At 44.9% G+C, this 16811-nt stretch overlaps 2 protein-coding genes across 2 annotated transcripts in view; one reads left to right on the top strand and one right to left on the bottom strand.

Annotated features, from left to right (window-relative positions):
* Positions 1-1510: 1510 nt before the first annotated feature.
* Positions 1511-3122, bottom strand: LOC108305716. Its single transcript, XM_017530485.1, has 2 exons — positions 2930-3122; positions 1511-2841 (listed from the first exon to the last, which is right to left on the bottom strand). The coding sequence occupies exons 1-2, from the start codon at positions 3120-3122 to the stop codon at positions 2141-2143; spliced, it is 894 nt and encodes a 297-aa protein (XP_017385974.1). The 3' UTR covers positions 1511-2140.
* The window catches only part of ZKSCAN7 (zinc finger with KRAB and SCAN domains 7), a 16867-nt gene continuing 2512 nt past the window's right edge, over positions 2457-16811 (top strand). Inside the window, exons 1-5 of the mRNA XM_037736779.1 lie at positions 2457-2710; positions 4175-4715; positions 12540-12708; positions 14951-15042; positions 15344-15481. Coding sequence (XP_037592707.1) covers positions 4293-4715; positions 12540-12708; positions 14951-15042; positions 15344-15481 — 822 coding nt within the window. The 5' untranslated portion in view covers positions 2457-2710; positions 4175-4292. The remainder of the gene's footprint in view (positions 2711-4174; positions 4716-12539; positions 12709-14950; positions 15043-15343; positions 15482-16811) is intronic.

The raw sequence follows: 16811 nt of genomic DNA, 5'->3' as shown, positions 1-16811 counted from the left end.
TTTAGACAGGGTCTTGTTCTGTCCCAAGGTGGAGTGCAATGGCACAAACACTGCTCACTCACTGCAGCCTCAAACTCCTGGGCTCAAGTGATCCTCCCACCTCAGCCTCTGGAATAGGTAGGACTACAGGTATATGCCACCATGCTTGGCTACATTTTAAATTTTTGTAGAGACAGAGTTTCACCATATTGCCCATGCTGGTCTAAAACCCCTGGCTTCAAGTGATCCACCCACCTTGGCCTCCCAAACTGTTGGGATGACAGGTATGAGCCACTATGCCCAGCCTCTTTGTGGTCTTAAATCCAGGAAGTTCCTGGGGACACGCTCACAGCTGCCCTAACTCCAGGCAGGATTTAACATGGGAAGTGATAGTGATGATGCAGAGCAGCACAGTGATTGCTATAGATATTCTCTTTTATTATTATTACATACATATAGGGCAAACGTGGCAGACCTTAGTAACAATATGGATACAGTGGATGAACTGAGAGGAAACAAGGATGGTAAACACTACTAGAAAACACCTATAATACTTATAATGTGTCAGGCACCATTCTAAATGCTTTATGTATTTTATCTCATCCAATCCTCACAACTCTACAATTCAAGTATATTATTATCCCCATTCTCCAGATAAGGAAGCTATGCACAGAGAGGCCAAGTAACTTGCCCGTGGTCACCCAGCTTATGGGATGACACCCAGGGTTCCCTTTGTGAATAATACTTTTTACAGTGATGGGAATATAGGTTTGAGCTTGAGGGTTGTGGATAGATGGTAAGTTTCGTTTCAGGCATATAGAACTTGAGTTACCTATTTGTTAGCTCTCATCCCAAAGCTTGAATGATGGTTTTCAAGAGAGATCGAGTTGGAGTACAGAATTCCCAAAGGCCTTCTGGAGTTGTATTTGGCCCAAATGTAGGTGTTCCAAGGTGCTATATTGAGGCATCATGGAGTGTCTTGCCCACTGGGGCCAAACCCAGTCATGGTAGATCAGGTCAGGCCCACAGTGCTGGTCGCAGAAGTGCCTCTGAAGTCTAAACACACTTGCTCAGATGGGCCTGGTCTTCACATCCAATGAATGCCAACAACCTGAGCAAGAAACAGCTCTGAATAACAAAAAACCTCAATCTTGACTTTAAAATCCTTGTATTTCTTATACTAGGAAGCCAGGACTTCAGGACAACACATGGTCAAGGAAACCTGAAAATCAGGTCTGAGAGTATTTAGCCTGGCCTTGAGAGATTTCCTCCTCAAGAATCCTAAGTTTCTGAGGCCTTGATTTGCCAGTAGGCAATGTCTAGCATCAATGTCAGGCAGAGGCTGGGGTTCCTGGTTTTAAATAGCCAAAACCTCCTTGTGAGATTTCCAAATGTAGAAGGGGACCTTGGTAACAGGAAGCCACCCATTAGGATCAATGGACAAAGACTGCTCCAAGAAATTACTTTTAAGCTTATGGGAACTCTGGAGCAGGACTTCTGGTGTCTGTTTCTATCTTGGACCATGCAGATATATGAGGAACATATGTCGGGGCCAGGGTTAGGCCCAGGACACCTGTGAAATACTGCCATCCCTAGAGAGCCCAGGAGACTGTTTACTTTGGGACCTGCAAAGGATCTACCTCCTGGGCTGTAATGAAGATACACAGTTAACTTCATCATGCCCTCTGCCCTTCACCCATGGTCATTAACATGCAGGGCCTGCTCAGTCGTGTCAGTAACAAGGACCTGTTCATATACGACTTCTGTATCCAAACCATTCTTCAAAGTGAAGTTCACCTGGGTACCACCTGACACCCAGAGGCTAGACAATTGCCTCCTAGGTTACAAACTGCTCCCACACCTTCTCACTTTATCTGCTCCTTGGTCGCCCTAGGGACCTCTACATGGACACCAGAATGCTGGTGCTATCTTAGTAAATATTAACCACATATGGGCCAAAATATCACAATTTCTAGACATGCTTCTTGATTTTTAAGATGCAGATGCTCGCTGCTCCCTTCACTGAGACTTCAGATTGGGCATCACACATGGTATAACTGATTGCTCAGGATATGCCAGGCCTTTTGCTATGTAGTGTCTGTGTGTTACCTCATTGCGTGTTCCCAGCCCTGTGAGGTCCGCGCCTATGCTCTGCAATTTTTCAGTTGAGAAAACAGGCTTGGAGGTTGGGTATGTTTCCCAATGTCACCTGGAGGAGCTGGGGCAGAGCTGGGGAGCGTCTGGGTCTCCCGACTATGGCCTGAGAGCAGGATGTGAGGGGCCTGAGCCCTGGTGAGTCCGCGCCCCCGCCCCGCGGCAGGTGGCCGGGCACTGCCGGTAAGAAGGTCCTGCCAGGTCTCCCGGGTGACTGGACGCGCGCGCCTACCTTCGCAAACGAGACTTCCGGGATCCCGGAGGGGCCGGAAGTCGAGGCCTCTCTCACTTCCGGCTCGGCCATTGTGTTTGCTTGAACTGGCAGTAGAGGTCTCTGGCTTCGTTGCCGAGTGCCACCGCGAGTGGGCCGGGACGCGGAGGGAGGCGCGGCCGGAGCTCGGGTCGCCGAAGCCGGCCGGGACCGCGCTTCTTCCCCGCGGCAGGTGGCGCGGTCCCGGAGACTCTCAGAAGCCGCCCCATGCAGAGCCGCTTCTTTGTCCCATACCCCTGACCATCCGTGCGTGGCACGGAGCCGGGTATCTGCGGGTACAGCGATGAACAGGGCAGACGTGGCCAGGTGAGCGGCGCTGCTGAAGCCTGGTTTAACACGAAAGGTAGATCGCTGTTTTCCCAGCTCTTGCAGCCGGAAACTATGAACCGTCAGATTTGGGTCAGACCCAGGCTCGGAATCACAAACGTGGAGCGTGACTTGGAAATGCAAAAATCCAGTTGAGATTTTAAAGTGCTGAGCATTTGGAACAATCCGGGAAGTAGGAGAATGGCCTGAACTTCTTACCTGTGTGTATCTTAGAGCAGAGTTTACTGATTATTTTCCAGTACTTCTTTGTCTTTTTAAGGAGATTGAGACTCAGGGATCTGGGATGCTTGGTGAATTGGAAGTGCAGCACAGATGCCCTAGGTACCACTAAGGTGCTGATTTTCAATCGTTCAAAGTTTTCCTCCACTTCAGTATCAGCTAAATGTATCATATTCATTCGTTTCCCAATTATGTGCCTCTGTATGCCATGTACACACATGTACCAAGATGACTGGAAGTCAGTTCTGCCCTTTGTATACTCCCAGAAAGAGGGGAGACAGTTGTGTAAACCACAAACGATTATAGTGTGAGACGTGCTCTACTAGAGGTTTGAATGAAAAACGTAGTTTGGGATCACTAAGACGATAACTACCCCTCTAAGCCTAGCGTGATCAGAGAAAGCTTTCTAGGGGAGGTGCATTGAGTAAAAAAAAGGTCTGGTATATTCTGATGCCACCTGATTCCTTTCCTTTTGTGACCATCCAGCAGTTTGGAGGGTGAGAGTAGTGAGTTGTGCATAAACCATTTAAAATAAAGGGTTATAGTGAGAGGTACACAACAGGAAGCTACCAGCACTCTTCCTGATGGGGCAATCAGGAAAGCCAAGAGAAAATGGCATTTGTTCATGGTCTTGACAGACAAGGTTGTCTCAAGTTGAAAGAAATAAGAAAAATTCAAACGAAAAGTGTATGTGGCTTCTAGCTGTGTCTCTATAGCTTTAGCTCCAAGCTTTCTTTATTTTGCATTTCTATCAGTAGAAGTTTGATCATGTACTCCCTTGATCATGTACTCCCTACATTGGTTTATTTGTAATTTAAACATGAGAACTACTATACAAATTATAATGCACATTATAAAACATACATTAAATAGGAGTTAAATAACTTAGTATTTCCTCTTACACCCTTTGAGATATCCTGCATTTCCCTATTATTGTCTTTATAGCATGGGTAATTGGGGCAAGAGGTAGGGGGTGTGGCTGGTTGTGAAGGGGGTAAGGACAGGTTGTGAAGGGCTGTGACTGCAAGGCATAGACATTTAGATTTTACTGTAGGTAATGGGAGCCACTGAAACTTTAAGAAAGGCATTATTTGGAGAGATGCTTAGGGAGAATGCCCGGTGTGTTCTTTTTTTCCTGGAGCTTTGTTTTTTAACTCAGTGGAAGATGTCATCATCCTGGGGCTGAACACTCAGAGAACTCTGATTTCTCTCTTGTTTCTGTAGGCAACACTGCCGTCACACCTTTCCCCAACCCTGAAAAATAGCTCCTGAGACCTGAACTGTAGACCATCGTTTTAATCGGATCAATTGCAACTGGAACAAGCTTCTCTTTGGCGTCACAATGACCACTGAAGGCAGAGGAAATGTAGGCCTCATCCTCACGAGTACTGCTTTCCAGAAGCAAGAAGGGCGCCTGACTATGAAGCAGGAGCCAGCGAGCCAGACTTGGGGTCAGGGCAGCAGTCTCCAAAAGAACCATCCTCCTGTCTGCGAAATCTTCCGGCTACACTTCAGGCAATTATGTTACCACGAGATGTCTGGGCCACAGGAAGCATTGAGCCGGCTCCGGGAGCTCTGCCACTGGTGGCTCATGCCAGAGGTCCACACCAAGGAGCAGATCCTGGAGCTGCTGGTGCTGGAGCAGTTCCTGAGCATCCTCCCTGGGGAGCTCCGGACCTGGGTGCAGCTACATCACCCTGAGAGTGGTGAGGAGGCTGTGGCTGTGGTGGAGGATTTCCAGAGACACCTCAGTGGACCAGAGGAGGTAAGCAGTTGAGTCTAGAATGGTGTCCTGAACCATTGTCTAATGCTTGGGCTAGCCTAGGCATAGGCATTCTCCACTTTCCAGGCCCTAGGCTAGTTTGCCTTTAGGGTTCCTGAACTTGTCCTATGGATAGAGGGGAAATAGTTTTGTGCTCCAAGCCATAAACACAAATGCACATCCCAGCTAAGCTCTATGATTCGCCTTGTGAAATACTGTGTTCTGAGCCTAGCTTCATCCTGGAGATTTACACAGTAATCCTGGCAGGTAGGGGATCTGCACGCTGGTTAGAATGGAGTGATCAGGGGGAAGATGGGCTTTTGGGTATGCTGATAATATGGGTCTTCATTTGAGATATTCTCATTATTCACTTCCTTGGACTTCTCAGTCAATTTTCTCTTTTCCTGTCTCTTTGATTTTTTGAAAGGTGACATTTTTGGGCGTTGTAATTATTTGTTCTTTTTGCTAGCTCTCCAAGCCTAACTGGGATCTTTTTGCATCTTTAATTCTAATTTAAATTTTCCCTATTTCCTGGAGTTATCGCAAATGTAATGCCAAGGTAATTTAACTAGAAGAATAGTTGGGAAAAGCAAGCAGTAAGACACATTGGAAAATCTGGTTTCTAGGACCATAGAGCTAACTAGTTCTGTGACTGTGTGTTTCAGTCAGGGTTCAGCCAGAGAGGCAGAATCAATAGGAGAGAGAGGGATGTGTGTGTGTGTGTGCATGCATGCCCGTGCATGTGTGAAAAGATTTATTGCTGGCTGGGTGCAGTAACACATGCCTTTAATCCCAGCACTTTGGGAGGCCAAAGTGGGTGGATCACTTGAGGTCAGGAGTTTGAGACCAGCCTGGCTAATATGGCAAAACCCTGTCTCTACTAAAAATACAAAAATTAGCCAGGCTTGGTGGTGTGTGCCTGTAATCCCAGCTACTGGGGAGGCTGAGGCAGGAGAATCACTTGAACCCAGGAGGCAGAGGTTGCAGTAAGCCAAGATCACGCCACTACACTCCAGCCTGGGTAACAGCAAGACTCCATCTTAAGAAAAAAAAAAGAGAGAGATTTATTGCTAGAAAGTATCTTATGTAATTGTGAGTCTGGCTAGGCAAGTCTGAAACCCATAGGCAAGTCATCAACAGGGGCAGCCTGAAACAGTGGCACAAGCTGAAGTTGCAGTGTACAGGTGGAATTTCTTTCTTCTTTCTCCTTCTTTTTCTCCTCTTCCTATTTTTCCTCCTCTTCCACCTCTTCCTCTTTCTCCTCCTTCACTACTTCCTCCTCCTCCTATTTCTCTTTCTTCTTTCTTCTTCCTCTTCTTTTTTCTCCTTTCTTCCTCCTCTTTTTTATTTTTATTTTTTTTTGAGACAGGGTCTTGCTCTGTTGCCCACACCAGAATGCAGTGGCATGAACTTGGCTCACTGCAAGCACAGCCCCCTGGGCTCAAGTGATCCTCTCACCTTAGCCTCCTGAGTAGCTGGTAACACAGTCATGTGTTACCAAGCTTCTTTCCTTCCTTCCTTCCTTCGTCTTCTTTCTTTTCTCTTTTCTTTTCTTTTTGTAAACATGTGGTCTTGCTATGCTGCCCAGGCGTGTTGTTGAACTCCTAGCCACAAGCGATCTTGCCTTGGCCTCCCAAAGCACTGGGATTACAGATATCAGCTACCACACCTGGCCTGGTATTTCTTCTTCATGGAACCTTTAGCTCTGCTTTTAAGGGCTTACCACTGATTGAGTCAGGCTCATGCATTCATCCATTATCTAGTATAATCTCCCTTATTTAAAGTAAACTTATTATGTGCTTTAATCATATTTTAAAAATAGTTTACAGCAACACCTGGATTGATGTTTGATTAGTACCAAGTTGACACATCAAAAGATCATCGTACCTTGGATAAGTTAGTTCCTCCTAATGAGTTTCAAATTGTTCCCCTGTAATATGAGCAGCGTGGACTAGAGGTCCCCTCTACTTCACCCCTTAGCACTTTACCAGGGGAAACCAGAATAGAAAATTTCCCAAGTACCCAATATATCATTTTATTTAATGCTTTTTTTTTCTGAGAGAGTCTCACTCTATTGCCCAGGCTGGAGTGTAGTGGCACAATCTTGGCTCACTTCAACCTCCACCTCCCTGGCTCAAGTGATCCTCCCATCTCAGCTCCCCTAGTAGCTGGGACCATAGATGTGAGCCACCACATCTGGTTAATTTTGTATTTTTAGTAGAGACAGGGTTTTGGCATGTTGTCCAGGCTGGTCTTAAACTCCTGAGCTCTAGTGAGCCACCTGCCGCATCCTCCCAAAGTGCCGGAATTAATAGGTGTGAGCCACCATGCCCAGCCTATTCAATGTTTTTTTTTTTTAAAAAAGCATTGAATTACATATCTATCACTAGGAAATCAGTTCTAGTTGATCAGGGTCCTGGGGCTAGACATTTTTCCAGGATTATCAGCAGTGCAATTTGTCATTATCAACCATCATTTTCTTTGTGTAAACAAGTAAGCACATATGAGTACATCAACCATCACAAGGGCCTAAAGAACAGCTGGGCCAGCCATGGCCATGACAGGTGGCTGAAGACGTATTTAGAGAACCATTTAACGAGGGTGGCAGAAGGAAAATTTCTCTATTTCCTACTTGGTTTTGCTTAAGAAGTGAATGCTTCCTGGCCGGGCACAGTGGCTCACGCCTGTAATCCTAGCACTTTGGGAGGCTGAGATGGGCGGATCACCTGAGGTCAGGAGTTCGAGACCAGCCTGACCAACATGGAGAAACCCCATCTCTACTAAATACAAAAAATTAGCTGGGTATGGTGGTGCATGCCTGTAATCCCAGGTGCTTGGGAGGCTGAAGCAAGAGAATCGCTTGAACCTGGGAGGCAGAGGGCAAAGGTTGCGGTGAGCCACAATTGTGCCATTGCACTCCAGCCTGAGCAATAAGAGCAAAACTCTGTCTAAAAAAAAAAAAAAAAGTGAATGCTTCCTCTATTAAAACTTTTAATGCTTTATCCATGTAGCCTCAGCAAAGGGTGACAGTTGAATCACAACCCAAGAAAATGCCTAGCAGTTGACAGGTGAGGCAGCTGAATGCTCAGGCTCCAACCTGGGAGTAGGGTCCTTGGAGTCCATTTCTTTCTCTCCCGCTACTGTCAGTGTTATGTTTTCTGACATGAAGGCATAAAGGCAGGACTGTCTTTCATAAGCAGGGATTCAGAAAATGTTTATAGAATGGCTAAATGAATAAACAGACTTTTCCATGGAAGTTTGCCAAGAGGAGATTAAGGAGGGTCCTGGTAAATTGAAGTCATTTTGCTTATCAGGAGTAAGCCACTTTATTGTTGCAGAAGGAACATGTACATGTGTGTACATTGTGTCTGGAAAAGGATTGTAGAGTGATCCCTGCTGGGCAGCAGAGTCATGCAACTTGCAGAATGCTGTATCTTCTTTTTTTTTTTTTTCTTTTACTTTATTTTTTCTTTCTTATTTTTTTTTAACTTTTTTTTAGAATGCTGTATCTTTTTTCATCTACCATCAGAGTTATAGAACAAGCAGTGCAGTAATCATTATCTCCATTTGACAAGTGAGCACATGTAGTAAGCATTCCCTTGCCGAAAATATTTACCTGAAGCGTGGTTTTTGCTGATTATCATCAAGTGTGAAGACCAGGATTTTCCATCTCCCTAGTTTCTAAGCCAACAGCTTTTATCTAGGGTTTTACTATGGAAAGCTATATTAGAATGAGGTTTTCACGTCTTCAAGAAAAGGAAACCTATGACTCTATTAGTCTGTTTCCATACTGCTATAAAGAACTACCTGAAACTGAGCAATTATGAAGAAAAGAGGTTTAATTGGCCCACAGTTTCTCAGGCTTAACAGGAAGCATGACTGGGAGGCCTTAGGAAACTTACAATCATGGCAGAAGGCAAAGAGGAAGCAAAGACATTCTTCACATTGTGGCAGAAGAGAATGTAGGGGGAAATGACACACATTTTCAAATGATCATTTTAAATGAAAACTCACTATCACAAGAACAGCAAGGGGGAAATCCACCCTATGATCCAATCATCTCCCACCAGGCCCCTCCTCCAATTTGACATGAGATTTGTGTGGGGACACAAATCTAAACCACTATAACTCTGTCCCTGGCTGCTCCCAAATCTCATGTCCTCTTACATTGCAAAATACAATTACCCTTCTTAACAGTTCCCCAGTCTTAACTCATTTCAGCATTAACTCAAAAGTCCACAGTCCAAAGTCTCATCTGAGACATGGTAAGTCCCTTTCACCTATGAGCCTGTAAAATCAAAAACTAGTTAGTTACTTCTAAGATACAATGGTGGTACAGGCATTTGGTAAATGCTCCCATTCCAAATGGGAGAAATTCGCTAAAACAAAGGGGCTACATGTCCCATGCAAGTCCAAACCCAGTAGGACAATCATTAAGTCTTAAAGCTCCAAAAATAATCTCTTTTGACTCCATGTCTCACATCCAGGTCATACAGATGGAAAAGATTGGTTCCCAAGGCCTTGGGCATCTCAGCCCCTGTGGCTCTGCAGGGTATAGCCCCCATGGCTGCATTCACCAGCTGACATTGAGTGCCTGCACCTGGGTGCAAGCTGTTGGTGGATTTACCATTCTGGGGTCTGGAGGATGGTGGCCCTCTTCTCACAGCTCCACTAGGCAATACCTCAGTGGGACTCTGTGTGGGGTCTCCAACCTTACATTTCCCCTCCACACTGCCTTAGTAGAGGTTCTCCATGACAGCTCTGACCCTGCAGCAGAATTCTGCCTGGACATCCAGGTGTTTCCATACCTCCTCTGAAGCCTGGGAGGAGGTTCCCAAACCTCAGCTCTTGCCTTCTGCACACCTACAGGCCCAACACCATGTGAAAGGTGCCAAAGCTTGGGGCTTGCACCCTGTAAAGCCACAGCCTGAGCTATACCTTGGCCCCTTTTAGCCATGGCTGGAGCTGGACTGACTGGGACACAGGGCACCATGTCCTGAGGCTGCACAGAGCAGCTAGACCCTGGGCCTGGCCTATGAAACCATTGTTTCTTCCTAGTCCTCCAGGCCTGTGATGGGAGGGGTTGTTGTGAATGTCTCCGAAAGGCCTTGGAGACATTTTCCCCGTTGTCTTGGCTATTAACATTTGATTCCTCTTTACTTACTCAAATTTCTGCAGCAGGCTTGAATTTCTCCCCAGAAAATGGGTTTTTCTTTTCTACCATGTGGCCAGGCTGCAAATTTTCCAAATTTTTGTGCTCTACTTTCCTCTTAAATATAAGTTCCAGTTTCAGATCTCTTTGTTCACAAATATTGTGGACACTTTTTAGAAACAGCCAGGTCACTTCTTGAATGCTTTGCTGTTTAGAAATTTCTTCTGCCAGATACCCTGAATCATCTCTCTCAAGTTCAAAGTTCCACAGATCTCTAGGGAAGGGGCAAAATGCTGTTGGTCTCTTTCCTAAAGCATAGCAAGAATGACCTTTGCTCCAGTTCCCAGTAAGTTTTGCATCTCCGTCTGAGACCACATCAGCCTGGACTTCATTGTCCATATCACTATCAACATTTTATTCAAAGCCATTCAACAAGTCTCTAGGAAGTTCCAAACTTTCCCACATCTTCCTGTCTTCTTCTGAGCCCTCCAAACTGTTCCAACCTCTGCCTGTTACCCAGTTTCAAAGTTGCTTCCACATTTCCAGGTATCTTTATATCAGTGCCCCACTTTCCTGGTACCAATTTTCTGTATTAGTCTGCTTTCACGCCGCTGTAAAGAACTACCTGAGACTGGGTAATTTATGAAGAGAAGAGGATTAATTGACTCACAGTTCTGCAGGCTTAACAGCAAGCATGACTGGGAGGCCTCAGGAAACTTACAATCATAGTGGAAGGTGAAGGGGAAGCAAGGAACTTCTTCACATTATGGTAGGAGAGAGAGAGCACACAGAGGGAAGTGCCACACACTTTTAAATAATCAGATCTCTTGAGAACTCACTATTACAAGAATAGCAAGGGGGAAATCTGCCCCCACCACTGTGATCCCATCACTTCCCACCAGGCCTCTCCTCCTATTCAACATGAGATTTGGGCAGGGACACAAATCCAAACCATATCAAAGTCCTAGATAATTAACAGGAACTTTGCTAGGATTTATATCAAAGTCCTAGATAATTAACAGGAACTTTGCTAGGATTTAATTGTTAGTGAATTACAAAGTTGAATTATCACAGTGCAGTAAGTTCTATCTTCTGCCAATACCCAAAGCTCCTGTATTGAAGAGCTGTGACTCCCATTTTAGGGAGTCCTTCAGTTTCAAAAAACCTTTCAGTGGGAGAGCTTGGGAACTACAGAATCTAAGGAGCCTGCTGGTTCTAGCACTACACTGGTGCGATGAATATTAAAGGAGAGAGTCCCTTAACATCTCAGCAGATGCAACCTAATAGGGCAAATCCTGTGTGGTTTATTGAAGGGGAAGTTATTTTTACTTCATGCTGTGCTATGTACATACCAGAGCAAGTGAACTTTAAAATGTGCCTTATTTAGATAACATTTTAGGTTTTCTGCCCCACATACTGGTAAAAGCAGTAACCATGAGATTGTGAGGAGCTGATTTGATGACAATAAGCAAGGGTTAGATGTCTATGCTCTGAGGTATTCTCAAGGTCTCCACAAGTTAGTGTTATCTGATCTTATTTGGCTTTTTAAATATAAATTATTGGGGAGAGGTAATATATATTGAAAACTGAGTTTGCAGATAACCTTAAATCTTTTAGTAAAATATCAAGAGGAAGTCAGCAGATATTAACTGAACACCAATGTAGGGATATATGTTGTTTTGGAGCTATTGATCAAAAGTTCTTATCCTTAAAATCCTATTGGGGAGACATAGACAATAAAGACCTAAGTAAAATTACTTAAAGATTAATACATGTAGTATAGAAATTACAATGGGTTAATTGAGTCTGACTATCTGCTTTGTCAGTATGTTTAGGGAAAGCTTCTCTGAAGAGGAGGCACTTTTTCTCAGAGAAATTGGAAAAGCTCTCGAGGTTTGCCAGCCACTGTTCTGGGTATTGCTTCAGCTGTTAGCGTCAGTAGCATTATTTGTGCACATGAACATACACATACCTATCTTTTTTTAAAATATCCTTTGTACTTTTTTTTTTTTTTAAGATGGAGTCTTACTCTGTTACCCAGGCTGGAGTGCAGTGGCACAATCTTGGCTCACTGCAACTTCCACTTCCCCGGTTGAAGTGATTCTCCTGCCTCAGCCTCTTGAGTAGTTGGGACTACAGGTGCATGTCACCACACCCAACTAATTTTTTGTATTTTTAGTAGAGACAGGGTTTCGCCATGTTGGCCAGGCTGGTCTCAAACTCCTGACCTCAGGTGATCCACCTACCTCAGCCTCCCAAAGTGCTGGGATTACAGGTGTGAGTCACCACGCCCAGCCTATTGTTTGTACTTCTGACTGTTCCCTTCTGTCAGCTAGTGCTCTAGAGAATGTACTGAATTGCTTTCCTGGCTCCCTTTTTAAATGGTTCTTCATAAGAAAATATGTGTCTGAAGACCTGACATAGAGTGTAAATGGTTATAGAATCTGGTTTTCAAGCTCCTAGCAAGAGGGTCAACAGAGGTATGGCGAGTAGAATTGGGAGCTTTAGATTCTGCTTGCAGTTTTTTTTCCCCAGTAGGCTGTAGTGGTGGGCTGGAAGGATACTCTGGCTCTTCTTTTTCCTAGCTTTCTTTCTGGTGAGGGCTGCTTAGAGGTTTGAGGTTCAGTACTTTCAAAGACGCTCTTTTGAACCCAATTGTATTTCCCTGTCTCTAGGTTTCAGCCCCAGCACAGGAGCAGGAAATGCATTTGGAGGAGACAACAGCTCTGGCTGCAACAAAGGAATCTCCTCCTGTATCACCCCTCAGTGGGGGCTCAGCCCCTGGAGCCCACCTGCATCCTCCTTATGACTCAAGGACACACCACTTCGCCAATGGGGACTTTGGTACTTATCTCCCCAACTTTGACCTTAAGTCATGCCTCCTTTCTCTTCTCTGGAGTCTCCTTTTCTTTATCTGCCCATCTCCTACCCCATGGAATCCCTCATTGCTCTGCTGTCTGTCCTCCTTCCCTAGTGACCCTATTTGTTCCTCTTGCTTATTCTCTAATCATTCATGTGTTTAGTAAGTTTTCATCAAGCACGTGTCATAGGAAAGGCACTGACAGAGACCAGAGAGATGTAGTACATCTATTGTCACTGATTTCAAAGAGTTGTTTTTCGAGGTGGAAGGATGAGTTAGTCATGTGTAAGAAGAGGCAGCCTCATAAGATGCACATGAATGATATTTGTTCCTCAGGCGTTTGATCCTGTCACAGATGAGCAATGTGGGCATTGTAAAAAGTGATCACTGGGTAAAAAGCAAGATCATTGTGGGCTGGAACTGGTAATGAATGCTTCATGAAGGAGATAGCAGTGTATTGGGCAGTAAAAATGTGGAAGAATTTTGAAGGGGAGAGAAAAGTAGTAGGCATGCCGTTAGAAGATACAACAAAGACTCCAAGCTGGGGATTCCTTGAGCCCTGATTGAGGTGGAGTCAGGGAAGACTCTAGTTGGGCCTTGTTTATACAGGACCTTGAGCTTGAGCAGGAAGATTTTGGGAGCCAAGGATAATGTGTTAGAAATAGTATGTCAGGAGGATTACTCTGGCACAGATGAGCGTTGTGGATTGAATGGGAAGGAGCCTTAGTTAAAGGCTAGTGCAGTAGAATAGATGTGAGGTGATTAATGCCTGAAGTGCAAAGAGAGGAATGGGCAAGGATAAATGTAAAAAAATGTTATCATGGAAGCATGGAACCATGGGACTTGAGTTTGAAAGGAGAGGCAAGGGGAATTACAATGTTTTGGCCAATGATGGAATCATTGAGGGAAATTGAGAAATCCAAAAGAAAGGTGATAAGAACATTTTATTTATTTATTTCATGTTATTTATTTATTTATTTTAGAGAGCTAGGATCTCACTCAGTCAACCAGGCTGGACTGCAATGGCACAATCATAATAGCTTACTGAACTCCTGGGCTCTTGAGCCCTTGAACTCCTGGGCTCAAGAAATCCTCTGAACATGGCCTCCTAGAACTATAGGCATGACACCATGACCAGCTCTTTTTCGAAAAAAAAAAAAAAAAAAAAAATTTTTAGAAATGAGGTTTCTTGTTGGGAGCAGTGGCTTACATACTTGTAATCCCAGCACTTTGGGAGGTGGAGTCAGGTGGATCACTTGAGTTCAGGAGTTCCAGACTAGCCTGGCCAACATGGTGAAACCCCGTCTCTACTTAGCAGGTGCTTGTAATCCCAGCAACTCCAGAGGCTGAGGCAGGAGAATTGCGTGAGTCTGGGAGGCAGACATTCCACTGTACTCCAAGATCATGCCACTGTACTCCAGCAGACTGAGACTCTATCTCAGAAAGAAAGAAAGAGAGAAAGAGAGGAAGAAAGAGAGAAAAAAAAGAGAAGAGAGAGAGAAAAAAAGAGAAGAGAGACAAAATTTTTGAAAGAGAAAAAAGGGGAAGGGAGAGGGGAGGAAAGGAAGGAGGAAAGGGATGGAAAGGAAGGGAGTAAAAAAGGTCTCCTTATGTTTCCCATGCTGGTCTTGAACTCCTAGCCTCAAGCTAGCCTCCCACTTCAGCCTAGAACATTCATCCATTCTAGACACTGAACTTAAGGTGTTGCATGACACCCAAGTGAAATGTCCCAGAGACAGCAGGAGGCGTGTGGTAGGGGTCTGGGAGAGAAGTAAGAACTGTGAGAGCAGGATTAAAGTGATGAGAGTTGGTGAGATTGCTGACGGAAAGAACAAGGAAGCACTGGGGCCTGTGTTGCAAGGAGTGTCCATAATGAGAGTACAGGAGCAGGAAGAGGAACCAGGGCATGAGGAACCACAGCTGTGAGGGGAAAATCAGGGCTGGCTGGTGCTAGAGAAGCTATGGGAGAGAGTGTCGCCAGAATAGCTTCCCTGGAAAAGGTTGAAAAGAGTGGGGGCTTGGAGAAACACCCACGTTCTCAGCTTGACCTGGGACCCTGTACTGTGCTCTCCAGGGCAAATTCACAGCACACTTGGGATAAGGGCTTATTATGGAAGATGGTAAGAGTCAGTGTGTGTGAGGTGCCTGGGTTCTTATTGGGAACATGGATCTTATGGGAGCCGCAAGCAGGGCTTGTCCCACTCATAGCTTTCTTTCCTCCCTCAGCTCAACCTGCTTCTCCAGTTCCTACCCTTCCTCAAGTGGGAAACTCAGGAGACCAAGCAGGGGCAACTGTACTTCGGATGGTCAGGCCCCAGGTGAGCTTGGTTCTTTGTGTTTTTACCACATCCCCAAGACTCTGGTCCGGGAATGGCTAGAGGTCTCACCACCAGGACTCTGCCCCATCTAAGACTGTTCCCGTGTCTCTCCTGCCTAATTGCTTCCCTGAAGGTAATGGATTCTGTCTTGCCCTGGACTTGTCCTTTTTGAGGTATCATCTCAGCTCCTCTCTCCCACACTTTTGCCCATAAAGAGCCCATAGCCTGTGCCCTCTGTACCCCAGTGACTCGGCACTTCAGGCTGTGAATGTACCTGAGCGATCGGAGCTTATCATTCCAGGATACTGTGGTGTTTGAGGACCTGTCTGTAGACTATACTCAGAAGAAACAGAAATGTCCTGCGCTCAGTCAGAGAGCAATGCACTGGAACGTGATGCCAGAAAATGACCACAGCATGGCCTCCTTGGGTAATGATTCTGTTTCCTAGTCACTTAGAGTCTACAGGCTGCACATTCTCTCTGCTATATTTCTGTCTTTTTAAACTTTTTGCTATGAAAATTTCCAAATGTAAACTAAGGTGAATGATGTATGGAACCTTTCTGTATTCATCACTGAGATTCAACAGTGATCAGCATTCTCTTCACCTCATTATGAATTGACATAGTATAGTTTTGATAGGGCTTCTTAGTTGTAAGGAATAGAGAGCCACTTAAGTTATTATTAAAGTAAGGAACTGTGAGCCTTGGTTTAAAGGAATGGGAATTCAGAAGAAACTGATCAGCTAGACCAGACTGTGGGAAGCAGAGCCTTGACCCTGGGAGCCTGAGCAGCAAAAGCAAATGGATGTTGATGCCTGTGTTCCAATGTGAATGTAATGCAGCTGCTCAGTGTATCTGTTTTCTCTCTGCTTGTCCTCCTCCTGCTGCCCATTTTCTTCACTATGAATCTTTTGTTCTTTTCATAGCTCTTTCCTAATTGTACTTTCTGTTCTCTTACACTTGTTGCTTGCTGTGTCTCCTAATTGCTTGGCTTCTCTCTATTTATCACTTCAGATTCCATTGCTACTCATAATTGCCTTAATTTTGCCCTACCCCCAGTTCCAAATTTCCTTAGAGATGGATTCCCATTGCTATGGCCATTACCCATCATCTCACTTGGGTAGAGCTTTGGCCCAGGCCACAGCAGAGGCTGAAGACCAACCTACAGATAAGCTGCCCTTGGGTCTAGTACCTGGTGCTGGTCCAATCGCCTGTGGCTTATCATGGGATGTTCAGGGTCACTTGGCACAAAGCATAGCAGTCTAAGCATCCGTCTCTGCAAACACTGTGGCAGAGCAGTTTCCCGAAAGGGCTTCTTGGCAGGGCAGATCCTGTGATTGATGAATTTAGGGCAGTCTTGTTACTGTCCTGACATACAAGATCTGTTCTTTTTGTACACTTTTCTTATCATACCTCCATAATATAAATTTCTTGTCAACTCACTATCATTTTTTCCCTGTCTCTTTCTTACATTTGACTTGAAGTATTTTCCAGCCTCCTCTCTCCCAACATCTTTTCCGAGAACAATGGAACCATGCAATGTTATGGTTGGAAGGGAACTTACCTGTCATGACTTTGCTAAGGAGACATAGCACAAGAGTGACTTCTGTAAGATCACAGCATGCTTTGCAATCCAGTTTTTTGCTTTTCAGTGGCCCTTCTGACTTGGTTCTGCTGGCTCAGTCTCTTTTTTTCTTTTTTTAATTTTTCTTTCTTCTTTATTATTTTTCTTTTGTTAAGATGCTGTTGACATTTCTGTTCTCATAGGCT

The sequence above is a fragment of the Cebus imitator genome, unplaced genomic scaffold (assembly GCF_001604975.1).
Source record: "Cebus imitator isolate Cc_AM_T3 unplaced genomic scaffold, Cebus_imitator-1.0 Scaffold0, whole genome shotgun sequence".
In the NCBI taxonomy this organism is placed as follows: domain Eukaryota; kingdom Metazoa; phylum Chordata; class Mammalia; order Primates; family Cebidae; genus Cebus; species Cebus imitator.
This window is presented reverse-complemented; position numbering and strand designations above follow the sequence as displayed.

Bases quoted from the DNA above. Each gene is read 5' to 3' on its own strand.
- LOC108305716 (XM_017530485.1), bottom strand. From the start codon at position 3,122: ATGATACATTTAGCTGATACTGAAGTGGAGGAAAACTTTGAACGATTG. The intron at 2,842-2,929 runs GTAAGAAGTTCA...TGCATTTCCAAG, and splicing joins CTGCTCTAAGATACACACAG to TCACGCTCCACGTTTGTGAT.